At 39.0% G+C, this 17,389-nt stretch overlaps 1 protein-coding gene across 1 annotated transcript in view; it reads right to left on the bottom strand.

Annotated features, from left to right (window-relative positions):
• Positions 1 to 17,389, bottom strand: part of LOC140193985 (kinesin-like protein KIF28P) — an 88,453-nt gene that overhangs the window by 45,159 nt on the left and 25,905 nt on the right. Inside the window, exons 7-9 of the mRNA XM_072251255.1 lie at positions 13,259 to 13,370; positions 10,956 to 11,023; positions 8,385 to 8,527 (exon numbers count right to left, since the gene is read on the bottom strand). Of these exons, the coding sequence (XP_072107356.1) occupies positions 8,385 to 8,527; positions 10,956 to 11,023; positions 13,259 to 13,370 (323 nt within the window). The remainder of the gene's footprint in view (positions 1 to 8,384; positions 8,528 to 10,955; positions 11,024 to 13,258; positions 13,371 to 17,389) is intronic.

The following is a 17,389-nucleotide window of genomic DNA, read 5'->3' as shown; positions in this document are numbered from 1 at the left end:
TTTGTTTTTTCAAAGAAGTTAATAATTTTAAAATTTGTTTTAATGGTTTTAATAGACAATTTTAAATTGTGTGTTAATGCTTCTGAATCTCTGGAACATTCAACAGTGCTCAAGGCTCCTGAGTGCTGACAATAGCTTAAGTTTAGTTGATTCCAGCTGATTCATGGGGAGGGCTTTTTTTTGCACAAGGGTCTCAATATTCCCAGTATTTGCAGCAAGCTGCTGGAAGTTGAACTGAAAACGGTGATATTCTCTTTATAATTGTTTGTTAATGGCAGACTCCAAGGAAAAGGAGAGGTCTTTGAGAAGTTGTGGCTTGTACCCACTCATAGCTCTCTACCCACCCCCAACTTTTCTTCATCTAGCTCTGACAAGCCTGCTCACCTCCGTGAATATATGTTACAGATGAGAAGTCAAGTGCGTGTGCCACGGAGCTTTCCAGACAGCTGATATTAGTCTGCTCCGTGATTCATCTGACAAAAGTGAGATGCTGACAGAAAGGGCTGATCAGTAGTGTAAGGGCAATTTTCCCTGGTTGGCAGATTCATGTGTCAGCCATCACTAGTGTTGTCACCTGTAGCCACAGAGCTGTGACATTGACACTTGTTCTCCTTCAACAATTCAGAGTGGCATCTGCACCAGCACAGCTTTCTCTCAGAGACCATAATTTCAGTCTCTTATCTGCAGCTGTCAGAGACTCAGTCCATGGATAAGTGGATGCTAATTGATTTTGAGTGAATCTTAAGTCACAAGTAATGAAAACGAGAAGGAACCAAGATTGTTGAAAGAAACATATACAGGCAGATTGTAAATAACAAAATATTGTTTGTTTCTGTTTTTCCCCACAATGAATGAGATTTAATCACAAACTTAACTCTGACCCAAAGATTTGGTAAAACATTTCTACAGAAAAGGTGGATATTAATTCATTATTATATTTATAATGGATCATACCCAATTTCACCTGGCTGAAGCCTTCAGTAGACACCAGTTCAGAAGTAAAAAATTCATAATTGTATTTATGTATTTTATCTCTATCACTTTGTTCATGTGGAAAACCCACATATAGGAAGAAAGAACTGGATCCAATTATAATTCTGTCCTGCCAAAAGAGCAAAAATAAAATGATATGCATGTGATACAAAAGAAAAAAACATTCAACTTATATGATTTTAAGTGCAAAACATAATACATATTTGAAAATTTAAATATCTGAAAACAACTGCATCTGCGTCTTTGCTGGCTGTCAAGCACATTTAATGATTTCTTTTACAGTAACTGAGATCTGCACATGATCATGTAATGTCAACGAAGATTTAAACTATAATTATTAGTGACATTTCTTGAAGAATTATATTTATATTGATCTTGAGCTTTGAATACACCAAGTTGCTAACATTTAGAATCCTTCCATCCACCGTCATCAGAGAAACTTTCTAGCGTGGTGTTGAAGCATTCAAGTTTATACATGCTAAGTATTCAAGTCACCTGGTTAGCTTAGTGGCCAGCATTCTTGATTTCAAGTCAGAAGCTCGTGAGCTTGGATTCCATGACAGAAGCACCATCTGTGTTTGTTTCTCTAATAAAGTTGTAAAGGTGTCTTGATATTATAGATGTGGAAAGGATATTTCCTCTTGTGGGAGAATCTGGTATCACAGGGTCACTGATTTAAAATAATGCCAAATTTGAAATACAAATGAACCAAAAGATTTTCTTGCAGAGGACTGAAAGTCTTTGGAGCTTTCTCCAAAACTGAGTCTTTGAATATTCTTAATTTAGAAATAGATACATTTTTGATAAGAAAAAAGGTGAAAGCCATGAAAGGAGAGCAGGAATGCAGAGTTGAATTTACGGTCAAATCAACAATAATTTTTAATGAATAACGAAGCACCTCTTCCTGCTTTTAATTCACATGTTTGTGTGTGCAAACATATTACAAATGGGGAAATATATGATGTACCCCAAAGAAACAGACATACTATATGTTTAAAAATGCAAACACGAGGAAATCTGCAGATGCTGGAATTTCAAGCAACACACATAAAAGTTGTTGGTGAATGCAGCAGGCCAAGCAGCAACTCTAGGAAGAGTCTCGGCCCGAAACGTTGACTGTGCCTCTTCCGAGAGATGCTGTCCGGCCTGCTGCATTCACCAGCAAATTTTATGTGTGATACTATATGTTTGAATGCTTACCAGATGTTTCAGCTGATGTTTATTGAAAAGGATTCCTCCATTGACTCTAACTCTAGCCTGGCTTATAGACTCAATTATCACTTTGCGCTCACAAACCGTTATCACTGCATGCTTGTCCAGAATCCTAAGGAGGCAAACGCAGTCAATGTTCAGCACACTTTTTTAATAGCTATTTTCAATAACCTTTACCATTTGGTAGATCAGTTATCAACTTTCCATTCAATTACTTGTCTGTTACCTTTCAGAGGCTTACACTTGAGCCTAATCTTCAGATTTCCCCCCCTTTCTTCACGGTGTTAAGTCACCCTTTGCTGTGCCTGCACACTCCCATGTATTTTGGTAAAGCAGGTTAGTGTTCATGCTCCAAAGCAAGCTTGTTTGGTGAGGAATCTTTGCAATGAAAATAGGCATAATTTTTTGCACCTTGTAATAATATTATACAGCAGATTTAATAATCAAATTATGAAGAAAAATTACATTGCAAGGCAGGCTTTCTTCTCTTCTGCCTGTTTCTCAGTCCATCTGTGATGGTGATCAAGAAGGACCTGCAAGAGCCAGGCAGATGACTCTTTATCCATACAAATGAAATATCCTATAATATAATTAGGATCCTGACTTCAGTCTTGTGTCATGTATATGTAGAAATGTGCTCTGCCCATGTGAACCTTAAAGGGCCTGTTGTTGGCAATGCAGAAATGGCCACATACAGTATTTTATATTTCTGGCACTAAAAATATTCTGCAGGTTATGCCTGGCCCAAATTGCTTGACTTAACCTCCAATCACTCACCTGGAGCTGTCACTGTAAGCCCGGTTAGACAACATTACTGCATGATGGAATACATATTATACATGCAAAAAACATGCAAGCTACCTTGGAGCTTTCATTTGGCATTTGCAACTCATCTGTCAAATGAGACCTATGTGAGAAACTAGTGGCCACCTCTTTACTGATAGAATAGGCAGCCAGTCTATACACTCTGCAAGTAAAAAAATCTAACCATATGAATCCTTCTATAATCTTCTGAACTGCTCTAAGCCTTCCTGTTATAATGTCAAACAAACAGTGGAAGATAATTCAATATATACTTTTTACTTACCCAGGTCCTTTCAAGACAATGTCATGCTCTGAATTAACAGTGCGTCCTACTGCAGATGTGCCTAAACCATTTAAAGAAATTTCTGGTTTCATCATTCTGTAGTTGTAATTATAGAACACTTATTCATATTAGGCTCCTGCTCAGTATACAGAAAGAAATCAGCATATTCATTTGTAAAGAAGAGTTTGCTTTTCATCCAGTGACAGCAGAATTCCTTCTAGATACCAAGTACAGTGTCAGGTTAAAATGGATGCAGTTCTATTTTCTTTGCTTTAACTCTTTGAAGCATGAACCAATCGCAAGTGTTTGAGAATTGTTAAATACTTCAGCAGTCAAATGAAACAGATTTGATCCTTTCAAACTGTAACAAGCTTGGTTTACTGCCACAGCAACAATATAAGTGCATAAGATTAAAACACTTGAAGACTGATCAGTGTTACTCTTGGACCATTAGTTTTAGATAATGGAGTCTTTTTTAAAGCTTCACCTACCATTATGAATAAAGTGTCGAATCACCCCAGACAATTGGGGATCTTCATTAATGTTCAACAAATATGGAAATGCTGCCATCATCATCTCTTCCTGAAAATAAAATTGGTCATTTACAGTTCTATACTCTAATCTTTGCTGTATCAAAAAGCAAATTTAATTGCTGTTAAAATAGAGATCCATTTAAATGAGTATTCATTGATCCAAAACAGTTTTAGTCATAGCCTTATGACCTTTCCACAAAAAGCTCAATTGTTTTATCAGAATCAGGTTTAATATCACTGGCATATGTCGTGAAATTTGTTAACTTTACTACAGCAGTACAATGAAATACATGATAAATAAATATAGAGAAATAAAGTGAATTACAGCAAGTATATATATTCTACTAAATAATTAAATTAAAATAAGTTTTATAAAATAAAATTTATCTTGGTGTTCACTCTAGGAGAGAAGACTTGAAGTTGTTGAAACTTATTTTGCTTTGAAGCTATAGTAAATCTAAAGAACCTTTAAATAAGTCAATTCTGTATCATTTTTCAGTTTAGAAATCCTTACAAATGTGTTCTTATCTGCGTTACAAAAATGAAGTATTGGATGATAACATTATGTTGGAGATGATAGACCATTACCAGTTTGGAATCCCAGTTGTAACAATGCTGTAGTAAACTGACCATGATATTTGATTGCCTTTGTAAAATAGATAGGTTATTAAATATTTGAATTATTACCTTTGTAATAATGCTATATTGCTGTTCCCATTCCTTCCTTGCCTCTTCTAGCTTCTGTTGCCATGATTTCTGTATTTCTTTAACTTGTTGTTCATTTTCTAAAATTCGTTGTTTAAGCTTCTCTGGATTGTAGGTAAAGTAACATATGTTCTCAATCAATGGCCCAAAACGCAAATGCAACTTATGTCAAGTGTTACAATTAATAAATAGTAAGTCACAGTAAAGAACTTGGCCTTTAGGCACTGAATGCACACTGACCATAAAGACCACTAGGCCTACTCTAATCTCATCTTTATTCTCCCCAAATTGCCATCTTCCAGATTCTATCACGCTAACCCTTTGGGATGCAGGAAAAAAAACATGAAGAACAAGCAGTCTCTATGCGAATAGCCCTGGAGAACGTGGTTGAAGCCAGAATCAGAATCGGAGTCAGAATCGGGTATAATATCACTGACAAATGTTGCTTCCTAGCAGCAATGCAATGCAAGGTATAAAAATTTCCGAAGTTACAATAAGTAAATAAGTGAATGTTGTGGAAAGAGGAATAACAAGCCAACGTTTATGGGTTTGTGGGGAAGAAGCTGTTCCTAAAACGAGTTGTGTTAATAGATTTTTTAGCTGTAACATATGCCCCATCCACACATATCTTACAATTTACAACAGATTATGAACCATGAAATCTCAAAAAAACAGTTGATCAGGTCAACGCTCTGCATTCCAGCGCACTCTTACCATTATCTGTTTACCATTACTGAGGGAGGGGCTGTGGACTATAAAACGGGCAATGCAAAGAAACTCCAAGACCATTCACATTTTCAATGATGGCAAAATCAGTTCATGAGTGCTACATGCTAGACATTTGAAAGAAAATTTCCATCTCAATCCTCATCATCATAAAGGCCAGAGTTTGGTTCACATCATATATATCAACAAGACCGCTAGATATAGCAAAGGCTTTACGACCAGGCAAGATCCCAAATTTGAAGAACTGCATTCCAGAACCAGCTACATCTCAAGCCTTGCTCTTCCAGTACATTTAAAATACTGTCAGGTATCTGACAATATAGAAAATTGTCCAAGTACATCTTGCTTACAAAGGACAAGATAAATTTAGTCTAGCTAATTACTTCTCTATCAGAAAGAAGGCGTTGGAAGGCATCATCAACAGCACTGTTATGCAACATTTCATTTCCAATGTCTAGTTTTGCTTTTGCACAGACTAAGTGGGTTCAGACCTAATCACAACCTTCATCCAAACATTAATATCTGAGCAATTTTGGGCCTCATATTTAATGAGAAATACGGTGGCCCTGGAGAGTCTCCAGAGGAGGTTCTCAAGAATAATCACAGAAATAAACGGCCCCATATGAAGGACATTTCATGTCTCTAAGGCTGTACTCAATGGAATTCAGATGGATGAGGGGTTGGGATCTCTTTCTAACCTATTGGATAATGAAAGGCCTGGATAGAATGGTACAGAGAGAGGTTATTTCTATTAGGATGAGAGTCAAGGATATGAGATTACACTCTAAAATAAAAGAATGTTCCTTTAAAACTGAGATGAGGAGGATTTTTTTCACTTAGAAGGTGGTGAATCAGTGGAATTTGTTGCCATAGAGGAATGAGGGTATATTTAAGACAGAGATTGAAAAGTTCTTGATTGGAAAAAGGGTTAAAATATTTACATGGGTTGAAAATCAAACAGCCAGGATTGAATGATGAGAAACTCGATGAGCCAAATGGGCTAACTGTGCTGTGATATCTTATGGTCTTAAAAACATGGGGATAAAAGAGTTGCAATATTAAAAATCAGGTGAAATTATTCTCCATTGACAACAATTTGTATTAGTGTAGCATCAAACATCAGGGTTAAAGTGAAGTCCACCGACTATATAGAGGAAAACACTTCAGTGGTTGGAGTTATAACTTCTTAAACATTCATTCTCTCCACCACCACCAGATCATGGCTATAGTTCCTCACTCCATTATGGCAACAATGCATGGCATCTGGAAAATATGCTTAGTAACTTCCCTTGATCCCTCTACCATCAAGCATGAGGACTTCAGGCACAACTAAAAACCACTATAAGCAGAATCTGTTTCAAATCATACACTATTCTGAACGTTCATGGTCTTTAGTCAGAGCTGGGTCAGTATCCTACAACACTCTACCAAGTAGCATTTTGGAAATTACTTCACCAGAATGAATGCAACAATTCAAGAAGATGACTCACTACAAACTTTTCAAAGGCACTTGAGAGGCGGATGATAAATGCTGGCCTTGCCAACAACAACCCTCTCCTGGAAGTATAGATGCATTGAAGTATCTTAGTTTGTTTGAAAGCTTTGAAATAAATTAGATTGTTAGTAATAACATGTAATCATTACTCAGGAGTGGTAGAACAGGTGTCCCCAACCATTTTTGCGCTGCGGACCGGTTTAATATTGACAATATTCTTGCGGACCAGCTGACCCGGCAGGGTGGGGTTGCCAATGGACAAGAGTAGTAGTCAAATGCGTTGCGTTTACCCCGAGAAAAACTGCAATGACCATGAAGCCTTGCGCGGGCACCAGTGCACATGTGTGTACCTGCCGATTTTTCTCCTGCAAATCGTGTTTGGAGATTCTGTTCGGGGGCGGGGGGTGTTAATCATGACCAGAATATAGGTGATAAGTGGCTAATACACTCAATTTCATTTCTAAAAGGGTTTATCTAACGAATTTAATATTAAACACACAGCGCATATTTTCCTCGCATGAATATAGTGATAAGTCAAGTCAATTATCAGGGGAGGACAGGAAGCTTGAATTAAGTGCTGAATGAACTTCCAGTAGAAGTGGTAGAGGCAGGTTCGATATTATCATTTAAAGAAAAATTGGATAGGTAGATGGACAGGAAAGGAATGGAGGGTTATGGGCTGAGCGCGGGTTGATGGGACTAGGTGAGAGTAGTGTTCGGCACGGACTAGAAGGGCTGAGATGGCCTGTTTCCGTGCTGTAATTGTTATATGGTTATATAAGTAAGTCAATAGCATCATAACATTTTAAGTAACAATTGGATATTAAACATACAGCACATATTTTCCTCGTATGAACATATAAAATCATTGCAACACACCAATATCGCTGAATCAGTGGGAGCCCTGGGCTTGTTTCCCTGCAACAAGATGGTCCCACCGAGCGGTGACGGGAGACAGCGATACTCGAAGGGGGTTCCTTGCGTCCAGGCTATTCCACAATTTAGTTTTCGTTGCTTTCATTGCAGAAAACTCTGCTTTGCAGCGATATGATGTTGGAAATGGAAGCAACGTTTTCAGTGCTTTCGTGGCTATCTCAGGATATTTAGCCTTGACTTTGATCTGGAATGCCGGCAGAGATGTTATGTCAAACATACTTTTCAGCCCACCATCATCTGCAAGCTCGAGGAGTTGATCTCCTTCCCGCGCTGACATGGATGACGCGCGGGTAATGACCTCGCGTGCGTTCAAGCTCAACAGTGGGCGTGACAGGGAATGATGAAAGGTGCAGCTGACTCATATTGCCAAATCATATCATTTCCTCGTGGCCCGGTAGTGCATGCTTTGCGGCCCAGTGGTTGGGGACCGCTGCTAAATATTCCCAAATTAAGTCCTGAATGCTGATGGGTTTATATTTGAATTATTGGCAAAATATGAGTATAAAACTGAATGAGAAAATGAAAGAATTTTGGTGCAACAAATGAATAAAGTAACAGTAAAATCATTCTTAATGTCAAAGATGTAACAGCAATTACTTACATTTCTCCCCTTACTATTTCATCCACATATCTACTGATCCCATTTTTAATAAACTAAAATGTTTCCAGTCTTCCAGTAACAAAGTAATAAACCAACCTCGCTCATCATTGTGGCTATCACCAGCCTTCTCCAAATCAATAATTCTTGCTTGCAATCTAGCATTATCTGCTTTCAGATCCATGAAAGGTTGTTCGGCTAGGCGTTCATTAATCACTGCTGTGCTCTGGATACTCTTAGCTCTTTAAAGACAAGAAATATGCAAATATCAAGTAAGCCATCTGACGTTTTCTTGTATTATTTTAATGTATAACTTTACATTTTTTCAAAAGATCAGGTCATTTTGGTGTCCTTATCTAACAGGTAATATTGTCATCTGGAAGGTGGGTGTAGAAAAGGATTCTGCAGCATTCCATGTACTAATCACTTTGGAGGCTCAATATGGAGGATAACATTTATATGTCAGAAACATAGAAAAACTACAGCATAATACAGGGCCTTCTGCCCCCAATGCTGTGCCGAACATGTACTTACTTTAGAAATTACCTAGGGTTACCCATAGCCCTCCATTTTTTTTAAGCTCCATGTACCTATCCAGGAGTCTCTTAAAAGACCCTATCGTATCTGTCTCCACCACCGTCACCGGCAGACCATTCCATGCACTCACCACTCTCTGTGTAAAAAAAACCTACCCCTGACATCTCCCCTGTATCTACTTCCAAGCACCTTAAAACTGTACCCTCTTGTGATAGCCATTTCAGCCCTGGGAAAAAGCCTCTGACTATCCACACGATCAGTGGCTCTCAATGCTGATGATCTTTGTATTTTTAGTAAGTAATAACTTGTATCAAAATAGTGTTAAATATACTTTGTCATTTCTTTTCATAGATCTCTTTCTCATCAACACTTGTAATTGTTTGCCTTTGCATTTTTCTCCATGGTTTTGTATAATGGGGTAATTTGCAAGCTAATGGGAAACAGGGTCCACATGCAAACTGAGCATGACGCTTTCAACGTCCCATCACAGCATACAAGCACATTATTCCACTTGAGACCATCAGATTAAAGTGGCCATCTTATGTTATGTGAAATTGGCTATGTGAAAAAGAATAAGTGAACACTATTATTTTTCAGCTCACATTCCTTGATATGTGTAGATGATACCGTTTCATTCTGGGGAAAAGTGCAATATGGATTGTTTACTGGGAAAATTCTTCATAACGTTGGAGGTGGGGTCACCTATACAGAAATAATAGTATACAGCATGTGAGTATGTCTGTAAGACCTACAAGTATTGTGCGGTATGACCTTTGACTGTTGTATGAGGAACTACAATCTATAAATCATATTTGTTTCGTAGCTCTTTCCTTGCCACTTGCCTTTCTGAATAGCAAATCATAAAAAGTTTAAGGATCCTAAAATAACAGGATGAACAATGTAATAATCCCCATAATGGCATCAATCTATTTGCTGAAGACTTTGGTAAATACAATTATAAACGAGAACATAGCTGCTTATAAAACCCGGCATGTGTAGACAAACAAATTACTAATCACTGTCATTGACACAAGAGATTCTGCAAATGCTGACTATCTTGAGCAACACACACAATACGCTGAAGGAATTCAACTTGCCAGGCAGCATCTTTGGAACTTAGAAAGTCAGACAGGAACTGTGCAATCATTGAACAAGCTGACAATTTACTCCAAGAAGCTGATTACATTTTTTTGACTATGCTGCAACTTTTGATCTTGAATCTCAATCAAGGGCACTCCTCTAAAATTTGCTCAGACCTCTGTAACTATCCATTGTGCAAAGAGACCAAAATTGGATGATATATTTCACACAAAGGATAGTACTTTTGCACTCGTGTTTCATTGTGTCTACTGAATCCAACAGTCATTTTCTAACTCCCAACCCCTCACCCATCTGAATTCCATTGAGCACACAACTCTGTTTACAGTATAGATGCTTAGACGTACTTTTTCCCAATGCATTAGGCTTCACTTGAGTATAAACCAAACTTTAGCCCATTTTCCTGTATTACCTTTCCAGTACAGGTGAACATAAAAATTAGGGGGAGAGTATTCTGCCCCTAATGGCTGCTTACATTTTAATAAGAACATGGCTGAATTGCAACTGAATTCCACATTCCTATCACCCTCAGCCACATTTCAATCCCCTGCTTGTTCAATATCTATCAACATCAGCCTCAACAACATTAAAGACTTTTCTGCCTTGCACTTAGGAGATCCAGACTCACAACCATAAGAAAGAAAAAGAACACCATTTCACCTCTGTTTTTAATAATCAATCATTTAATTATAAACAGTGATCCCTAGAAAAATCTTCTCCACATTGACATTTTCAAGACCCCTCAGGATCGTATGTTCAAAGTCCAATATTTTTCACGTAATCTTCAACCCCACAAAATGCTCTACGTTATTTCCTGGCATGTAAATTTCTCCCAGCTTCTTCATCCAGTGGATTGGTATAGATGGTGAAGAGAAAATGCCCTCACACTAACTCACACTGAATCCTATTAGGTCTCAGCAGAACATTTAACCAATGTCTACAATGAAGCTCGGACTTGGAAGGTAATGTGACACAAATGCCATTACATTTGGATTTCATTACCAATTTAGATGTAAAAAAAACGCCCCTCTTTACCTTTCTGCAAACCGTAATGTTGACATTGTCTCATCATAACAGATATCTGTGGGGCTTATTGTTGCAATCTGAAAATAATAATCAGCAAATGATCAGTATAGCAAAGCAAAGGTTTCAATTAAACAATCTGATTTTATGGCATAATTTGAAATATAACAAGGAATGCTTGCAGATATTTTGTAGCAAATAACATGGCCTCTATCTGTGCAATATGTGTCAGCTCTGACTGGACCTAGTCCCCACTTGGATTTTCCTTTCAAGGTTCCCACCCACGTGAACTTGCCTGGACTATTTCTGGAAGCACCTGCACGCCAGCGAGCAGCTTCACAAATGGGCAGAGGGTATTGTGCACAGACCCTGCTCCCATCCTAATAGGAGATAATGCTGAGGATGAAGGATTAAAGCCGGGACTATAAATAGAAAAAAAAATATGAGGCCTCTGATATTTAGAGACATTTAGAAGCTATTAATATAATGTAAATTTAAAAAATTACATTTCAATACAATGATAATAGAACTCTAAGAAAGAATCAGTAGTATTGAAGTAAGACAAAACATCCATCCTTTCCTCTTAATCTCCAGACCAGGAATCCCTGGTGGTTTGAATGGGTTTTCAAATCTGACACTAGGTCTGACAGGCATGGGACCAACAGCCGGCAGTCGGCACTCACTCTGTCCTAATGGTACAGTATGACTGGTTTTGCACAGGACCAGAATTTTCTTGTCGGGGAGGAGCTAAAGACCCGTGGCTCCCCTCCGGACCACAGGCTTCAGCAGGCAGGATTTGGCCCAGCATGTTTTCAAAGAAGTGTGGAAGGTTTGTCAGTCACTTTTCAAGAAAATTGTAAACACTTAAAGGATAGTAAAACAGAAACCAAATGCATGACTACCAAGAGGAAAGAGAACCATTAAGGCCAGCTATGTGAGATTGAAGCCTATTTAAAATCATTGCCCTTGAAATAACACAGTGTATATAAAATGCAGTTGTTATTCCTTTCCTTCTATTGTTAGTCCATTGATTTTATGAGAATAATGCCAAAATTGCTATAAAATACACTTGAAATGAAAGCATTACAAGTTCATACCTAATAATCTTTGTTACAATTTCAAGGCCATAAGTTTTTGAAATTAAAATTTCAGTTCATTGTCATTGACATGTAGAATGACTGTCCTCCTTCCAGCCTATGATGAATTATCAGACATTTCACTTGCTTCATCATTTGCGGAAATATGCTGGAAGCATATAATTTGCACCTATCTTGCACTTTTCAACATTCCCTTTCTTTCTTGTAATTAGTGCTTCATCCTGTGGTACAGTTTTCCAGAAGCTACTAATCCTCTGGTATTATCACACGTAGCATTCTTAATAAGTAAATCTAAAGAACCAGACCAAATCCTTGGAGTTCTCCTGTTTTCCCTCAGTACTTTTAGGAGGTGGGATGCTGGAAAACACTGTAATGTTTAGATAAATATTAATCACATCTTCATTCATATTCTCAAATGAGTTTTCATAGTAGATGTTTGGGGAACTTCAGGAGCCAGTTGCTTTAAAGTTATGGGAGACTAACAGCCAGAATATAATTGATGTGCATAATTGTTCTTTCCAATTCCAAAGCCAAACATGCTAGCTTTATGTAGACACTAACTTTAGTTTCATAATCAAAGCTGGGAACCCAAGTTCTTTTCCAATCCATAATCTAGGGAACAGAGCAGAAAGCGAGTGTTGTTCAATCCTACTGCAACACAGAACTGACAGTAGACTTGAACTTGATCTAAACGAGGTTGGAGCCCAGTGCATCAAAAGTCAGTCAGTTGCTGGTGAGCCTTCAGTAGCTCATTGAAATCTTTTTGGTGACCTGCACTGCATCTTTTTCAGATTTGCAAACTTGCAGAATCTAGACATGATGCAACGACCAATGTGTCTTACTTTACAAGTACTTGAGTTTGAGAATGTGACTTTCTCACTTGCTCCATAGATAGATTCTGAATAGACAAAAGATGCATAAAGCACTAGAACATTTTGTAAATGAGATATGCATGCAAATGGATAGATACTTTAATCTATCACATTTATCATTAGGTGAGAAGTTGCTAGAAGTTTTTCTTTAATGGATAGACAGCAGCAGTTAGGTTGCTGAGATGTGTTTGTCACTCAGAGAGGATGAAAATTTGCCTATTTGAGCCAGGTATATTCTTATTCATGCAGTTACAGATAAATATTCTTGAAATAGTTTAAATTCATTTCTGCCATTTCTCAGTTGTTAAAAATTAATGGGTACTGGTAAATATCATGAAAAACTCACCATAAACGTCTTGCTGTTCCCTCCCAGGGCCGAGCTGAGTATTCTGGTAAGCACCGAGTTCCGATAGGGGATGTACTGAACTCTCTTGCCCACAGCCTTGTCCGATAAGGAACTGTATAATGTTTGCAGTTTTTCATTTTAACGATGGGTACATCAGAATCAGAATCACTTTATCGACAGTATGTGAAACATACCAGAATTGATTATGGTTCAGTGCCAAGCATAAAACACAGGACAATACCGTAACAGGCAACACAAGAGCAACCAGCAATCTACAAGACAGTAGTCCAAACAGGCAGAAGTAATCAACAATTAGCAGAACAGTGACATGTCCAATAATCAAATGTAAATAAATGTGAACATGTGAGCAGACTCAGTAATTATCATTAGAACAAGAAAAGTGGGAAATGCCATTTACAGATGTTGTGCAGGGACAGTCAGGGTATAATACCTGAGAAAGTTTTGTTGAGAAGCTGGATAGCTACAGGAAAGATGCTCTGGAGAACTCGTTCAGTCCTGGTGGTGATGGGGTGATGGACTCCCTGATGGCAATTTGGTGAATAGGTGACTGCAAGGGTGGGAGGAGTCAGCAGTAATTTTTTTTCAGAACTTTTCTTCGCTTTAGCAATGAAAAGGTCTTTTAATGTCAGTATCTGGCAGTGATTTGTCTTTTCTGCTGAGTGGACCACTCGCTGGAGTTGGAGAGGGAGGAGGTGGCAGGAACCGAACAGTGATAGAGGTGGTCACAACACTCTCGATAATAGCTGAGTAAAAATTCACCAGGATACCCCCTGAGATGCTAAGCTTCCTAAGTTGAAGTAGGAGGTACAACCTCAGAATCAGAAACAGGTTTATTATCACCAGCATGCGTCGTGAAATTTGTTAACTTAGCAGCAGCAGTTCAATGCAATACATAATATAGAAGAAGAAAAAAAATTACAGTATACGTATATTAAATGGATTAAAAATTCTGCAAAAAGCAGAAATAATATATATTTAAAAAGTGAGGTAGAGTTGATGGGTTCAATGTCTATTTAGGAATCAGATGGCAGAGGGGAAGAAGCTACTCCTGAATCACTGTGTGTGTGCCTTCAGGCTCCTGTACCTCCTACCTGATGGTAACAGTGAGAAAGGGCATGCCCTGGGTGCTGGAGGTCCTTAATCATGGACACTGCCTTTCTGAGACATCACTCCCTGGAGATGTCGTGGGTACTTTGTAGGCTAGTACCCAAGATAGAGCTGACTAGATTTACAATCTTCTGCAACTTCTTTCGGTCCTGTGCAGTAGCCCCTCCATACCAGACAGTGATGCAGCCTCTCAGAATGCTCTCCATGGTACATCAATAGAAGTTTTTGAGTGTATTCGGTGTCATACCAAATCTCTTCAAACTCCTAATGAAGTATAGATGCTGTTTTGCCTTCTTTATAACTGCATCGATATATTGGGGCCAGGTTAGGTCCTCAGAGATCTTGACCCCCAGGAACTTGAAACGCTCCACTTATGTTCCTTCTATGAGGATTGGTATGTGTTTCTTTGTCTTACCCTTCCTGAAGTCCACAAAATCAGCTCTTTCGTCTTACTGACATTGAATGCAAGTTTGTTGCTGCGACACCACTCCATTTGCTGGTATATCTCACTCCTGTACACCCTCTCGGCTCCATCTGAGATTCTACCAACAGTGGTTGTATCATCAGCAAATTTATAGATGGTATTTGAGCTATGCCTAGCCACACAGTCATGGGTATATAGAGAGTAGAGCAGTGGGCTAAGCACACACCCCTGAGGTGCGCCAGTGTTGATCGTCTGCGAGGAGAAGATATTATCACCAATCCACACAGATTGTGGTCTCCCGGTTAGGAAGTCGAGGATTCAATTGCAGAGGGAGGTACAGAGGCCCAGGTTCAGTAACTTCTCAGTTAGGACTATGGAAATGATGGTGTTAAATGCTCAGCTGTAGTCGATGAACAGCATCCTGACATAGGTGTTTGTATTGTCCAGGTGGTCCAAGGCCATGTGAAGAGCCACTAAGATTGCAACTGCCGTTGACCTATTGTGGCAATAGGCAAACTGCAGTGGGTCCAGGTCGTGCTGAGGCAGGAGCTCATCTAGTCATGACCAACCCCTCAAAGCATTTCATCACTGTAGATGTGAGTGCTACTGGGAAATAGTCATTAATGCAGCTCACATTATTCTTCTTAGGCACTGGTATAATTGTTGCCTTTTTGAAGCAAGTGGGAACTTCTTCCCTCAGCAGTGAAAGGTTGAAAATGTTCTTCAATACTCCCGCCAGTTGGTTGGCACAAGTTTTCAGAGCCTTACCAGACTTTCCTAGTGATGAGCGTAATGTACTTGTTCCACTTCAATGTCTTGGTAATGTTAGTCCCCAGATATTTGAATAACTTGACCACAGACACAGCCTGACCATTAATTTCCAAGGGAAGGGGGTAGTGGAAAACAAAATTTGTTTCCAATGTCTTGATAGCATTAAGCTCCAAGTTGTTACAAGCACACCATGCTGCAAGGCAGACTACCTCTCTTTGAAAGCAGGTCACATCATTATTAGAGATGAGACCAACTACAGTTGTGTCACCCACGAACTTCAGGATTTTTATGGATTTGTCTGAGGAGGTACAGTCATTTGTATAAAGTAAGAAGAGGAGGCGTGAAAGAGCACAACCCTGGAGAGAGCCTGTGATTATAAACATTCAATCAGACTGGCAGGAGTCCAGCCATACATACTGCTCCCTTCCTGTCAGGAACTACATAATCCACTGACAGATACTGTAGCGTACAGCTGGCTGGGTTAGATTGCTCTGGAGCAACTCTGGAACAATAGTGTCGAAGGTGGAGCTAAATCCACAAACAAGATCCTCACATAGGTGTTGGGGAAGTTCTAATGCTGTAGAATGCAATGAAGGCACAAGTTAACTGCATCCTCAAATGACCGATTTCATAGTTCAAAGGGCAAAATAACTTTATTATCAAAGTACATGCATATCACCATACACAACCCTGAGATTCATTTTCTTGTACTCAATAAATTTATAATAGAATAATAAACAAAATAGAATCAACTCATATGTAAAAGACACAAACTCTGCAAATACAAAATGAAAGAAATAGTAATAATAATAATAACTAAATAAGCAATAAGAACGTGATGAAGAGTCCTTGAAAGTGAGTCCATAAGTTATAACACACATAAAAAATGCCGGTGAACACAGCAGGCCAGGCAGCATCTATAGGAAAAGGTACAGTCAACGTTTCGAGGGCCGAGACCTTTCGTCAGGACACATAAGTTGTAAGAACATTTCAATGATGGGACAAGTGAAGTTATCCCCTTCGGTTCAAAAGCTTGATAGTCGAGGGGTAATAACTGTTCCTGACCCGGGTGGTGTGAGTTCTGAGGCCTGGTGTGAGTATCTTCTTCCTGATGGCAGCATTGAGAAGAAAGCATAAGTTGGGTGGTGGAGGGTTCCTGATGATGGATGCTGCTTTCTTGCGAAAACACTCCATCGAGATGTGCTCAATGTGGGAAGGGCTTTACCCATGATGGATTAGGCCATGTTCATTACTTTTCGTAGGAAGTTCCGCTCCAGTGCTTTGGAGTTTCCACACCAGACTGTGATGCAACCAGTCAATATACTCTCCACCACACATCTGTGGAAGTTTATCGGAGTTTTAGATGTCATGCAAATCTTTGCAAACTCCTTCAGAAATAGAGGAGCAGCCATGTTTCCTTTGTAATTGCTTTTATGTGCTGGACCCAGGACAGGTCCCCTGAAATGATAACACTGAAGAATTTAAAGTTGCTGACCCTCTCCACCTCTGATCCTTTGATGAAGACTGGCTCATAAAGTTCCGGTTTCCTCCACCTTAAGTCAATTATCAGCTCCTTCGTCTTGTTGACATTGAGTAAGAGGTTGTTGTTGTGGCAGCACTCAGCCAGATTTTCATTCTCCCTCCTATGTGCTGATTCATCACCAACATTGATTTGGCCTATGACAGTGGTGTCATTAGCAAACTTGAAAATTGCACTGCAGTCGTAAGTGTAAAGCAACTAGAGCAGGGAGCTAAGCACACTGCCTCGTGGTGCACCTGTGCTGAGATTGTAGAGGAGATGTGGTTGC

The sequence above is a fragment of the Mobula birostris genome, chromosome 1, assembly GCF_030028105.1.
Source record: "Mobula birostris isolate sMobBir1 chromosome 1, sMobBir1.hap1, whole genome shotgun sequence".
Classification (NCBI taxonomy): domain Eukaryota; kingdom Metazoa; phylum Chordata; class Chondrichthyes; order Myliobatiformes; family Myliobatidae; genus Mobula; species Mobula birostris.
This window is presented reverse-complemented; position numbering and strand designations above follow the sequence as displayed.